This window comes from Juglans microcarpa x Juglans regia, chromosome 1D (genome assembly GCF_004785595.1).
Source record: "Juglans microcarpa x Juglans regia isolate MS1-56 chromosome 1D, Jm3101_v1.0, whole genome shotgun sequence".
NCBI classification, from domain to species: domain Eukaryota; kingdom Viridiplantae; phylum Streptophyta; class Magnoliopsida; order Fagales; family Juglandaceae; genus Juglans; species Juglans microcarpa x Juglans regia.
Genome location: NC_054594.1, coordinates 40,382,698 through 40,396,847, shown reverse-complemented (window position 1 = coordinate 40,396,847; position 14,150 = coordinate 40,382,698). Strand labels below are relative to the sequence as shown.

At 31.6% G+C, this 14,150-nt stretch overlaps 2 protein-coding genes across 4 annotated transcripts; one reads left to right on the top strand and one right to left on the bottom strand.

Annotated features, from left to right (window-relative positions):
* Window positions 1–1,279, bottom strand: LOC121261371 (FCS-Like Zinc finger 17-like). The gene is made up of 2 exons (XM_041163708.1): window positions 929–1,279; window positions 1–809 (listed from the first exon to the last, which is right to left on the bottom strand). The coding sequence occupies exons 1-2, from the start codon at window positions 1,237–1,239 to the stop codon at window positions 590–592; spliced, it is 531 nt and encodes a 176-aa protein (XP_041019642.1). The 5' UTR covers window positions 1,240–1,279; the 3' UTR covers window positions 1–589.
* Window positions 1,280–7,939: 6,660 nt separating this feature from the next.
* LOC121261935 (protein SENESCENCE-ASSOCIATED GENE 21, mitochondrial-like) lies at window positions 7,940–13,340 on the top strand. 3 transcript variants are annotated; one of them, XM_041164380.1, is made up of 2 exons: window positions 7,940–8,106; window positions 8,277–8,716. In XM_041164380.1, the coding sequence occupies exons 1-2, from the start codon at window positions 8,063–8,065 to the stop codon at window positions 8,506–8,508; spliced, it is 276 nt and encodes a 91-aa protein (XP_041020314.1). In that variant the 5' UTR covers window positions 7,940–8,062; the 3' UTR covers window positions 8,509–8,716. The 3 variants fall into 3 exon arrangements, with proteins under 3 accessions (XP_041020314.1, XP_041020305.1, XP_041020296.1); XM_041164371.1 differs by lacking the exon at window positions 8,277–8,716 and adding an exon at window positions 12,941–13,340 and having other exon boundaries at window positions 7,943–8,106; XM_041164362.1 differs by lacking the exons at window positions 7,940–8,106; window positions 8,277–8,716 and adding exons at window positions 12,497–12,752; window positions 12,938–13,340.
* Window positions 13,341–14,150: the final 810 nt, after the last annotated feature.

Sequence of the window (14,150 nt, the reverse complement as noted above, 5' to 3'; positions counted from 1 at the left end):
TGACAAATACACAACTTTATCTCCACCATTTGACAAACAAGAGTGAACCATTACCACTCAGGAAAAAAAAAAAAACACCACCAACGACAAAAGAGATAACCATTACGATATTATCTGATCTACATGAAAAAAAGGGGCTGGTTCGAAGAAGTAGGAGTTCTCTCTCTGCCAACTATGAAAGAATGGTAATGTCCACTGCCCGTTTTGTCTACTAAACGACGCCACTGCCAGTATCAAAGCATTGATAATGCTCGGAAATATCTTTCAAGCCGGCCCACTTCTTATGGCCCTGTGCTAACAGACAAGAAAAGAAAGCGACTGCCAAGAAGATTTAGGGGATACTTATCTTACAATCCCAAGGGAAACAAGAGCTCTGCTTTTACTTCTTTTTGGGTAGGGAAAAAAAAAAATCAGTGCTTTAAAGCCATCTTCTCTACCTGTTTTTGTTGTCTTACAGCAAATATATAAGCGAAACAAATCGCAACAGAAATTCAAACTCCCTTAATTACTTCTCTCTTCTACTCTACATCATATTATCTTCTGATCATATTCATCTCATGAAAACTATGGTATTATGAACACTGTGAATCTATGAAACTATTGCCCAGTTTCCTCCAGATGGGATCGGCCTATGCTCACGTCGTTGACGGAATTCCTCTAGGAGGGTCTGAGTCTCACGTCGACCACTACTGCAACAATGCCTATAAGATGCCAGCATTCGCTTTGTAGAAGCTGTTTCGAGTTCTCTTATTTCATCCAAAACAATTTGCCTGTTCCTGCACTCTATGCTGCAAAACCCTTGGTCACCCCTGCATCATCAGTAATGTAAAATCAATCTGTTAGATGAAAAGTTCAATTATAAACTTAATTTCTTTGTTCTTCGGTTTACCCAAACCCAAGCCGGGATACATAAATATAGATGTGGTACCTGTACATGTACACATCTTTATCCAGGCTTAGTTTCTTGTTGCATAATTGACATGTTTTCAGAAAGCAAGATTCGGGAGGTTTGGTCCGAAGATGGTGTGATTGAGAGGTGGGTTGGCTTCTGAATGCTGATTTCACGAGGATATTGGATTTATCTTGTGAAATCTGTATGAGGATTCGCAACCCTACAGCTGATGAATTCTTTTCTGAGCTTTTATGACCTGCATAGCCGGCCTTATTATCCATGTTCTCCTCCCGATCCCTCTCTTTGTCTTCCAACTTGATGAAGGGGCTCTTGAAGCTTAGAACCATTGTTATGCAGAGAGAGGGAGAGAGGGATTTGATGAGAGTTCTGAAGTAAAGGAGTGAAGGATATTTAAAGGCATTTTGCCCAGAGTGCACAATAATGTCAAGAGGAGAAAATGACTTGTTTTACTCTGTAAATTTTGGTTTCTCACGTCCTCTCTCGCTCTCTCTCTTTGTTTGTTCTTTCTGTATTATAATCTCCAGTTCTACAGCGTTCTGCATTGCACGCTTTTCCCGAGTTCATTTATTTATTTTTATTTGGACCCACCGAAAGCAGAACCTGTCGTTGGGTCTAAAATTTGATAAAACACGTGAAAAATGCGTAGTATCTATATTATAATAAATAATTCTTCTTGTCAGAATATATTTCACATTTTATAAAAAAATAAAGAAAAAATTATTTGAGATGAACAGTCACTTATTCATGGTAAAACCTTGATTAACCTGTCTTCTTCATCTACACCGTTCGATTATAAACTGCGAAGTAAATTCACCATATACACGTGAATATATTTCTGATATTTAACAATTCGTTTAAATGGTTTGGTAAAGACTTTTTTTTTTTTTTTTTTTTTCCCTTAAAAAGATCGTCTAAGATTTCCAACATTCCATCTACATTGAATAATCCGACAACATCATGTCATCACTGATAAAATCATGACAATTTCGTCTCGAGTAATTAAAAAACTAAAAAAAAGTAAGAACTAAATAACAAAATTAATGAGGAAACTAAAAAGTAAAATCAAAATTAAAAAAAACAGAAAAACTTAATCTAAAAAAAATTAGAAAATGAAACAAAAAAACTAAACTAATGTAGAAGTTAACTTAATTCATGAGGAGATTTATCATGATTCTATTAATGTGAACGTAGCGTCACTGTTTGGATTATGAGTAATATTAAATATAATATTAGAATGTATCAATCTCGTACATTCAATTTAAAAAATAATAAAATCTATTATTAAAAGATTAATTTTTTTATATGAATTATATATATCTATTTTTTTTTAAAAAAATACATGAGATTTATATATCCTAATAATACAATTATCATTTCTCTTAGACTATATGCTATAGATGGATGTAAGGATGTTTTGGCAAAAAGAAAGAATCCAATGTTTGTTTTGGTTTGGTTTGAGTGCTTCTTGAAACATTTGGACTTTTCGTTCTAATAAAGATGATTAGTGTTATTTAAAAGTTTTTACACAACATATCATTTACTGGGTGTAATTTAATTGGTAAGATTTAAATTTTTTAAATTTATCTTTTAAATGAAATTATTCTACATAAATAGTGTGTAGTATAAAATATTTCAAATATTTAATTATATGGTACTTAGTTATATTTGACGTATAATATATTTTAACATAAAAAAAGGAAAAAAAAAAAGAAAAAGAAGAAAGAGAGAGAGAGAGAGAGAGAGAGAGGAGGAGATTGCTTTCAATACAGGCTGTAGATGACTCAAAGCTTTTGATCTAATCAGACGGATAAGTCTAATAATTTTCATATTGCTGATGGGGCTGAAATTAAAACAGCAGTCTCATTCACATCAATTATGTATATATTCATTTTAAATATAAATATATATATATATATGTATATATTCGTGAATTAAATGTCCAACTATATTGGATGGGGTCACGAATTAGCAGTAGTTAAGAGTATCAGTAGTTGTCCCAATAAAGTTTGTCCAAATTTTGGCAAGAAAAATCATTTTTATAAATTTAACTAGCTATTTTTTAACAATACTAATTAACAAACTCTTCAAATCTATCAATATTCTATTAAAATATTGATTTTGACATTTTCATTTGTTTTAATTCTAATTATAATTTGAATATTTATTCATTATTAAAAAATACACATTAATTTTTTAACATTGATATTAAATTTTAAAAGAAAAAAATTGGCATCAACTAATAATAATATTACAGAACTAGAACTTGATGCACTCCAGTAAAATGATTCCACGTCATTGACATGATGACTGATGGAGACTGATCGCCTTGTGTGGTTGAGTTTAGAATTTGGACGCTTTGTATTTTAGAGACGAATAGAAATTTTCTAGAGTTGTGAGCTCACGCGCAACGAATAACACGCAGGAGGGGGAATTTTTTAATCCAAAATAATATTTGATCAGCAACTTAAACTCAACAGATTTGACCAGTGAAAATGATCAAAATTAAAAATATTGTAGTTTTGTTTAGTCCACCACAATGAGTTTTTATACAATCTAGATAAATTTTGGCCAAAATAGAAATTTGTTGAGTCCACTACTAATGCTCTAATTAGCAACTGAAAATAAAAAAAAATATGATTTGAAGAAAAAAGTGGGACATGGTTAAAAAAGTAATATATTTTATGTAAGTTTTAAAAGAAGTGTATATAAATTGTACATTTTAAGACGATAAATATCATTTTTTTTTTCTTAACAGGATTTTTATTTTTATTTTTATTTTTAATTTTTTGGACGAGTGCAAAGGAAAGAAAATCCTTTTATTTATAAATTGGAGAGAATCCGTCTATCGGCATAACGTTGTGATGAGCTTTTTAATTTGCGTAGATAATCATGGACAGTTACATGTAAATTCTACCCAAAAAAGGAAAAAACTTTCTTAAAAAAAAAAAGGAAAAAACTATATATAATTCGTAAGTTCACTGTGACTTTGCATTAACTAATAGAATTTCTTTAATAATAATAATAAAAAAAACTAATAGAATTCACATGTCCATACTTCGCGTTTTTCATGTTTCACTTTAAATTTATATTTTTTTTTTACTGATAAATCATTCGCTTTGATGAATCTAGAGCTCTAAAATTATTTATCCAAATTCGAGGATTAAAGATCATAGAATGAGAATTAAATATATAAAATGATAAGTGGTACAGTCAAAAGATTTAATAAAAGTAAATTCATAAACTGACATGACTTCATATTATACATTAAATCTACTTTACAATTAGATATACTTTATCGAACCACATTAATTTATAGATTTAACTTTGTAAAATTTTTTACAGCCAAAATATTTATCATATAAAATAGATCATATGATACCAGTTGAATGTTTATTGTTAACTTATGAGATCCAAGAATATAGTAAGATACATTCTATATTGGAAAATGCTAGTGTGTCCCATAGATTTGACGCTAGTACATGTTATTTTATTTTATGTTATTTAAATGTTTAAAAAATTGACTACTAGTAAGTTTATGTTATTTTTAAATGTTAAAAAAAAGGGCAAAATGAACTAGCAGTCAAACCTAAGAACTAGGCGGCATAGTAGCATAACCCTTATATATATATATATATATATATATATATATATATATATATATATATATCATTGTATGAGAGTAGCCTTTTTCTAGGAGTGACAATATGTTACATGATCTGTGAACCCAACACAAACATGATATGGAATTAGCAGATTTGAGTTTGATATAAGTAAGTTCGGGTCAAACGGGTTAACTCGTTAATACATGGTTAATAAACAAGTCAATAGTGGATCAACCCTCTTAACCCCAATAACTTATTTAAATCTTATTTTAGATTTATAATTTTATTATTGTTGGTTTGTAATATTGGTATTTCTCAATATGCTTATAGTTTTATTATTGAGATTATGATTTAGACTTATGCTCATATTTGTTATTGTTGGGTTTGTAATATTGATTTTATTATAGTTTAAAATATGAAAAGTATTGATATTTTTTTCTTAGAGGTTAGTCTTTTTTTTTAATATAGATATTGTGGTTATTAATAAGTATAAATTTTAACTTTTACATGAAATTATGTTAATTAGGTCAAATGAGTTATGTGTATTAGTTCAATCTATTTATAAAAAATGAGTTAAAATGAGTCATGTGGTATTAACTCATTTATAGTTAATCGTTAAAAGTGTCAAAATGAGTGATACGATTTAAACGAGTCGTGTTAAGGTTTAAAAAAAAAAACTGATCTGTTTAGACTAACGGGTCGGTTTGCATTAACCCATATAATCAAAGATCTATGACTTAACACGACGAACACAACCAACAAACATGAATGAATTGCCACAGCTATCTTTTCCAACGAAAGTTATTCCAAAATTGGTTTGGTTTGGATATAGAGGTGAGATGACTCCACTTTGTATGGAAAACTCACCTCTTATCCAAATAGTGAATGTGAGATTTCAAAGACCATTTCATTTTTTTTTTTTTTTTTTATGTAACGACAAACTGTCATTACTTCACTCGAGCCATACTTGAGCGACTTCTCGAATGAACAATCTGTGTGATATTCGCTCAAGTGACAGTCAAGCGAACATCGAGCATACGTTGTCTACGGGCACCATTCGGTTTTTTGGATTGGTAATTTATTAATTACTATTAGTCATAAATATATTTATAAATAAAAAATAATTATAAACAAAATATATTGTTTAATGGGTCTCACGATATATTATTTATTTACATATGCACTGGAAAGTTTGTAGCACATTTCTTTACAAATTAGCATTGCTAATTTTAGAAGGTATATTCGTAGATTTATTTTAATAAATGATTGGTCCATACATAATTTTTATAATAATAAAATTATAAAATAAAGTGATTCTAGATGAGACAGACTATAAAATAGATATAGACAAAACATTTTATTTGCTCTATGTTGAGTTGTTGAGAACATTACAGGATAAAATTTTGCCAAAACAAATCTGAGTAATTTTCAATGATTAATGACATACGGTGTTTGCATAAAATAAGTTCAAAAGCTAGACAAAATGACCATTAGTACTTGAAAACAGAAAATGATTTTAAGCACGATATTTTTATAAAAAATATTTTTATTTGATATTTTATAAAATAATTTAATTTTATAAGAATATTGTCATCTTATTAATATTATTCTAAAATATATTATAAAAAATAAAATTTTGGTAGGTAATTTATAAATTACTACTACTTATTTATAAATATATTTATAAATAAAACAAATTTAAACAAATACTATGTAATAATTAGTAAAATTCACATCTATCAAATCTCTAAAAGATTAAAATCATTTCATCTCACTTCTAAATTCAAATATACAAAATTTTCAAAATTTAACTCTTCCATTTTAACTCAACGATCAAATTTTTGGCATATCCGATAAATTAAAGCATGCAGCAAACAGCATAAAATTCCCTAAGCAGCTACCAAGGTGCCTATCCCTGATTCCCTAGTACTGCTAGCTGCATCAATTATATATCCCACTTTAATCTCTCTGTCGCCTTGTCTTTCTGATAAGACCAGAGTTCAAGACGAGCAGAACCGCGGGCTAGCTGTACCGTACGACGTTCATGCATGAAAGTCGAATATATAGAGAAAGAGAGAGAATATATTACAGCTTTATTAATAAGTGGGTGCTGATTGCATTCTCTAATCCATAATGGACAACCGACTAGACTTCACAGTGATGTGGAGGCCGGATTAGATGCTTTCCTTCAACTTGACCATTTCTATATATTCTTTTAGCGTGACTGTCGTGGAAAATCAAATTTAAAAAACAAAAATTAAAGCATGGCATGATATGATATTTAACATGAACAGATCAAGATAAGCTGTTGCAGCTAGCTAGGCGCAAGATCAGATCAGAGATACTCATGATTTTCCATATTCTTGGCTACCAAGTAATTAGTCACAGATTCTCGAGAATTTATTGGCTAGCTAGCTAGCTAGTGCTCGATCGGTTTGGTCCTGATCATGATCACTTTCATCTTATAAAAGGCAGTTTTTCTATTTTTAAAAGTCATAAAATAGGAATTTAACGGATGTGATTTCGGGAACTGTTTTCAGATATTTGTTTATGAAAAAAAAATCATGACGCTTGATTTTTAAAGTTAACTTTTTATTTAGGAAAATAAAACTATATTGAAAAAGACACTTTTTTTTTTAGAAGTTTTCTACTGTATAGATTCATGTCCTTCAACTCAATCTTTAAAAAGAAAATCACAGATATAATATCTGGTACTATATACCATATATATATATATGTGTGTAGTACTATAACTAGAACAATTAAAAAAGAAAAAGAATTGGAATTGGGTAAATTTAAAGTTGGCATGAACATATATAAATGCCCAAATATAAAGAAAACAAGAAGATATAAAGTAGAGGTATTCCATATAATACTCATTCAGATCTCGCCGTTTAATAGTTAATATATGATCATCAGACAAACATGCATAAGCGTGCTGATCTAACGCCTGTGATGTAATCAAGTGAAATAGCTCGGGAAAAGAGATAGTCTGTGATCATATGGAGATCAAAAGCTAAGTTGAGAGAGAGTTTAGTTTTGGTGGAAAGTTAAAAAAGTAATGAGATGTTAATATATAAAATAAATAATAATTTTTTTAATCAGTTTAAATTTTTTAATTAAGTAATTATTTTACACGGTATCAGAATAGTAATCTCAAATTTAAACTTTAAATCTATAATTTATTATATTTAATTAAATATTTTAAATATTGAACTACCTATTAAGAAGGCATCTGGATGTGACTCACATATGAGAAGAAGAAGGAATCTGCCATTGGGCTTTCCCTAATTGTTAATATCAAATTTGAGCACCACTACAATGGTCATCTTTATGAAAACTGATACCGCAAAGATTCTCCCACTTTCAAAACTCACGACATGCAAAGGCACGGCCCCATTCTCTTTGCCTATATAACAGCCCCTTCTTCTTCTCAACCTCATCGTGTAAAAAAGCATTATATAATATCTTTTAATCTCTTTTCTTCTCAATTAATTCCTTCAGCCTCCCTTATCTGCCCGCATCTTCATTTGTTTTTCTTTTGATCATGGCTAAGGTTCCCATGATCAACACCCTTCTCCTTATGATCAGGTTCGTTCTTGTCTTTCCCTTATTATCTTCTATTTATGCCATCGTCCTCTTCTTTACGTAGGACTGGTCGCAGTTTAAGGATTCTTTAGTCTCTATATATTCGTATGATAACCACATAGAACATCTTTTTATTCTGGTTTTGTTTTTGCACGCTTCATTTTGTGTTACAGTCGGGGATCATATTCAGTTGCAGTGGAGAATGCAAGTCATGTACAGCCAGTAGTGACGGCGATGAGGAATGTAGCCGAGTCTGGCAGTGCTGTGGCCACGGAGCAGACGAAAGATCAGATCTTTTGGATGAGACATCCAGAAAGTGGCAACTGGATTCCAGAGACTCACTTTGATGAGATTGATGTTGTGGAGTTGAGGGAAAAGCTTCTTCCCAAAAAGAAGAAACCCTGAAGTTTTCCAAAAAATGGATCATTTCGAGTACGCTTTACTTGATTTACTGAGGGCAGATTCTATTAGAATCTCACGTATAATTCAACGTAATAGTCCTTGGCGTGCAATATTTCCTTTTGTACTTTGTAAAATTGCCTGTATACGTAGACAGTTTCTCATGCCATGTACCCGCGCGCAGAGTGGATAATTGCTTTGCTTTCTTCAATAATTTTCGATTCCCTGCTCCGAAAGAGCTGAATTGCCGCAAGGTTTGGCATTCTAATTACCAGTGAACTATATTAAATTGTAATGTTATCAATATGCTTTCAATGAATGAATGGCTCAAATTAACATGCTCTCTTATAAACCAAAAAAAGAAGAGCTGAAAAAGCCCTGAAAATTATATAATTGGCCTGTCCAGCAACTTAATTTATGAATCCGAGGAAATAAAAAATTTGAAAAACCATGGCATACATGCTGCCTACTGAGCGGCTAATCCGAGTTTTGTTGATCAGAATCAAATTTGAAAAGAGGGTAGCAAGCGAGCCAATACTAGTGCAGGATTTGCACAGCTAGTTCCTTTATCCACACCCCACCAATTATACTCGTATTATTCAAAAGATCACGGTCGATCGTATAAACTCGATATTGAACTCGATATGATTCCAGAACTAAAAAAAGATGAATTGATCAATACTTAAAAACATCATTGCAATATCACACGGATGCATTTAATTTGTTGGTAATTCTACTAATTTCTTGTTCGAGTAGTGCATGCAAGCATCAACTAACCTCTTAAGCCTAGCTAGGCTCCAGCATAAAAAAAGAACCAAATAAATGACTACAATAAAAGTATTTATCATATAGGACCATTGCCAGACCGGCCCCTATAGAAAATAAATTAGGGTTCACATGACCCTGATGCACACAGGCTTGCATGCATATGTGCACTTGACCAGTCCAATTACCTGTGATTACAAAGACAATAAGTACTTCATGTGACTACAAAGCTAGCTAGAGATCAGCTGGAATGAAAAAATGACACCATACTATCGGAGAGTCGCTATTTGCCCACTCCCCTTCTTAGATATCTCCCCAAACTTCTCTGTACGCGCGTTCAATCAAGCGAGACTAATTGGCTGAATTGAAGTCCTGATCATATTCTATTGCTGAAGCTCTAGTCACAAAGCATGCATGAACAGATCACAGCCCGCGGTCAAGGCGCGATGGAGGTTGCATCCCATTGACTAGCTAGAAGCACATACAGGATTAAAACATATTAATTTGGAGATTTACGAGCGGTGCACTGCCAATTCCACATATCGTATGTCATACGAATAGTATTATATATACAGCTCATGTGACAGAAAAAGTATATATATAATTTCTAGTAATAGCTCACCATTCTTCTTTAAAGTAGCCTTTTCCCATTAAAGTTCTTCCAAATTAATTAATTAAGCAATGCGGGTATTGCCTTTTCCTTCCTGGCCACTTGATCACATTTTGTGGCGTACGTATCCCATAAATTTAAGTACGCAAGCAACAGAAAATTCACTTTGCTCCCAAGGCGCCTATCCCTAGTACTGCTGCATCAATTATGTATCCCACTTTACTCTGTTGCCTTAAGAGGACAACATAAGCAAAACCGCGGGCTGTACCCTACGTTCATACATGAACGTCGAATATATAGAAAAAGAATACACAGCTTAATTTATTAATTATTGGGTGTACGTACGTACGTAGGTCGATATTGGTACGACGTACTCTCGTGCGTGCTGAATGCATCCTCTATATCTATAATGGACGACCGACTAGACTGCATATATAGATGCTTTCCTTCAACTTCAAGACATGGATCATTACTATTCTTTTTTTCAGGCTAGTTTGTTTGTACAGATGAGATTATAAGAAATTTATAAATAGTAGTAATTAGATAATTTATGAATAATAGTAAAATAATTTGAGTTAAAATTTTTATAGGACTTTGAAAAATAAGAGAGAAAAAGTTGAATACAAAAATTATAAAGTTAAAAGAGAATTAAAATATAATTTTTGTTCTGAGATTTGAAAAAGCTGAATTGTTTTTTATGTTTTGTTTAGAAGTTTAGAAAATTTGTAATGATTAGGTAATGATTATTAGATGAAAACGTTGAAATTGAAAAATATTTGTATTTAAATGATGTTTAGATGTTGAGATGAGATAGTTTAAAAAGTTTGTGGAACCAAACCAAGCATTAGAGGAAAATCGAATTTAAAAACCAAAAATTAAAGTAGGGCATATTTTTAAATAACAAAAGACTGGCAAGAGATCCTAGATACTCATTATTTTCTTAGGGGCATCAATTCATTTTTGGGGGTCGTGTTAAGTCACATTCAACTATATGAGTCAACACAAACTTGATATGTTAAGCTAAACGGGTTAGACATTTAAATCTTAACACAACTTATTTAAATAACATGTCATATTGTCGTGTCACTCGTTTTGATTAGTTTAATAATTAATTATAAATTGATCAATACGACACGACCCATTTCATGTCATCTTTGTATTAAATTCATGAGTCATATCATATATTGTCATGCATTTTCCCTGTCAATTAATTATGCTTTTCCATAATCTTGGCGACCAAGTTGGTCACATATTCTCGACAACTTTAAGAATTTTTTTGGCTAGTGTTTGCTTTGAATCCTGATCTTTAGGAAAACAAATAACGCTTCTTAAAGTTAATTTTTTTATTTAGAAAGATAAAAATATATTGAAATCATTGTTTATAAGTTTCTATTTTATAGATCATCCCTCAACACAATCTTTAAAAAAAACAACATCACACATATGATATCCGGTATATTAAATGTTTCTAGTTCTGGTGAAATAAAGAAGGTTATTGAACAAAATAATTTTGTCAATAACTCTTTGCATATTATTGGTCAACAATTAGACCATATTTATAGGATGAACTTGTCCTTTAGAGATATCATAATCAAGAAAAAGAATTTTGGTTTGGAATAATTTAATTTTCTTAATAGAGAACAATATCATTTCTTTTGAACAAAAAAAAAAAAAAAAAAAGATAATTTCTTGTGATCATTTCCATAAACGAAAAAAACTTTTTTCGGTACTGTTTATCAATAGATAAGGACATCATCAATACAAACAATGGTAAAGTGATTGAATGAATTGAAAATGTCATTCATAATATTTTGAAATTCATTAGACGCATTAATCTTAAGACCAAAGACATAAAATTTTACTAGTAATGTCCAAATGAAGTATTGAGAGCAGTTATATATATAGTAGTATAACTAGCTAGGACGGTTAAATAAGAAAAAAGATTTGGAATTGGGTAAATTTAAAGCTGGTGTGAACATATAAATATGCCAAATATAAAGAATTCAAGAATATATATATATATATATATAAATATAAAGAGAGGGTATATATGCCATATAATTATCCTAATTCAGATCTCGCCGTACGTCTTAATAGTTATAATCATGTATATAATTTAGAGTATCATTAATGCTTTATTAATAATTTCATTGCAATTTAACCACAAAAAATACTATAATTATTAACTAAGTACTTGTACAGTAAAATGTTACTGAATTCGAAACATTTACTTAGAAATAATGATTGGGGGTTTAATTAGGAATTCCACCGGCAAAATTATATTATAAATTATAGAGAATCCTAATTTCATCGATAAATTCCTTCTTCTAATTATAATATTGGGGGTGAGTTTGCGGCCATTAATCATATCAGACAGCGTGCTGATCTAATGACTGTGATGTAATCAAGTGAAATAGCTCGGGAAAAGCGAGAGAGATAGAGTGAGAGAGAGAGTGAGAGAGGACCATGCAAGAATAGAGCTGAAAGCAATGAGAGAGAGAGAGAGTACTCATGAAAAGGAATAAATCCTCTTTACTTATCACTACTACTGCCATTAATGGGGTTTCCCCAATTCATGATGTTAATATCAAATTCGAGTACCACTACAATAAAAACCGAAACCACAAAGATTCTCCCACTTTCATTAACTTACAACAAAGACCCACCCGGCCACATGCATTCTCTTTGCCTATATTAGAGTCCCTTCTTCTTCTGAATCTCTTCGTGTACAAGTACACCATTATATATCTTCCAATACTCTTCTCTTTTCAATTAATTCCTTCCACCTCTGTTATCTGCGTGCATCTCCATTTGTTTTTCTTTTGATCATGGCTAAGGCTCCCATCAAGATCAGTACCCTTCTCCTAATTATGAGGTTAGTGCATGCTTGTTTTTCCCTTATAATATAATCTTCTATCATCATTCGTCCTCCTCATTTTTTTTACACAGTACTGGTTGCAGTCTAAAGGATTCTTTATTCTTGATATATACGTGTGATAACGACATAGAATCTTTATTTATTTATTTCTGGTTGTGTTTTTGCTTCATTTTGTGTTACAGTAGTCGGAGATCATATTCAGTGGCAGTGGAGAATGCAAGAGTACATGAGCCAGTATTGACAGCGATGAGGAAGGCAGCCGAGTCTGGAAGTGCGGTGGCCGCGGAGCAGACGAAGGGGATCTTTTGGATGAGAGATCCAAAAAGTGGCCATTGGATTCCAGAAAGTCACTTTGATGATATTGATGTTGCGGAGCTGAGGGAAAAGCTTCTTCCGAGGCCAAAAGAAGAAGCCCTGAAGTAGGTAGTTTTTCCAAAGAGTGGATCCTTTCGACGCTTTACTTGAGACCCTATTAGGTTTTCACGTCTAATTCAACTTAATAATTATTGCATGGCGTCTAATATATATCCTTTTGTACTTTGCAAAATTGCCTGTAAATAGACAGTTTCTCATGCCATATATGTAGCCACAGAGTGGATAATTGCTATGCTTTCTTCTATCTCCAGATCAGGATCAGTTGAATTGCCACAAGGTTTGGCATTCTAATTACCAATGAACGAACTATAGTTAATTATAATCCTTATCATGTTTCCCATGAATGAATGGCTCTTAGCATGCTTTCTTCTGAGGATGAGCCCAAAGAACAAAAAAAAAAAAAAAAAAAATGCTGAAGAAGCCCTGAAAATTATTGGCCTGTCCTGCAACTTTATGAATCCGAGTTTAATTTGTTGATCAGCATTAAATATTTTGCTAGAAAAGAGGGTAGCAAGCAAGCCAACGATTTTGATGCCCCTGCTGCTATAAAAAAAAAAAAAAAAATTTGTGACGGATTATTTACGACGATAATAATCATTTGTGATGAAAATAGACTACTTTTAGTAGGAAATAATAATTTCTCGTAAAAAATAATTATCCATAAATAAATAGTTTTCTTGTAACCTCCAATATTCTCCCAACAAAACCCAACACATAAAGCGAAAGATCACGAGCCTAGCTAATTAAAGACTCGACGGGTTCCATCCAAGATGCATATATAGATGCTGAAGCTGAAGGAATCCAAAAACTTGGTCTCTCCATATACAGTCTGAGACTCTGAATCCAAGGAAAGTTTTGAAAACCCAAGGCCTGCTGAGTAGCTTGTTCAAGCAGGCAACAGAACACTACTACTCCTCAATGCAAACTTTAAGCAATAGGGCAGGATTGCACAGCTAGTTCCATTATCCATACCCCACTAATTATACCCATGCATATATTATATTATTCTCGATCCCAACA

Bases quoted from the DNA above. Each gene is read 5' to 3' on its own strand.
- LOC121261371 (XM_041163708.1), bottom strand. From the start codon at position 1,239: ATGGTTCTAAGCTTCAAGAGCCCCTTCATCAAGTTGGAAGACAAAGAG. The intron at 810-928 runs GTACCACATCTA...CTGATGATGCAG, and splicing joins AAAGATGTGTACATGTACAG to GGGTGACCAAGGGTTTTGCA.
- LOC121261935 (XM_041164362.1), top strand. From the start codon at position 12,706: ATGGCTAAGGCTCCCATCAAGATCAGTACCCTTCTCCTAATTATGAG. The intron at 12,753-12,937 runs GTTAGTGCATGC...TTTGTGTTACAG, and splicing joins ACCCTTCTCCTAATTATGAG to TAGTCGGAGATCATATTCAG.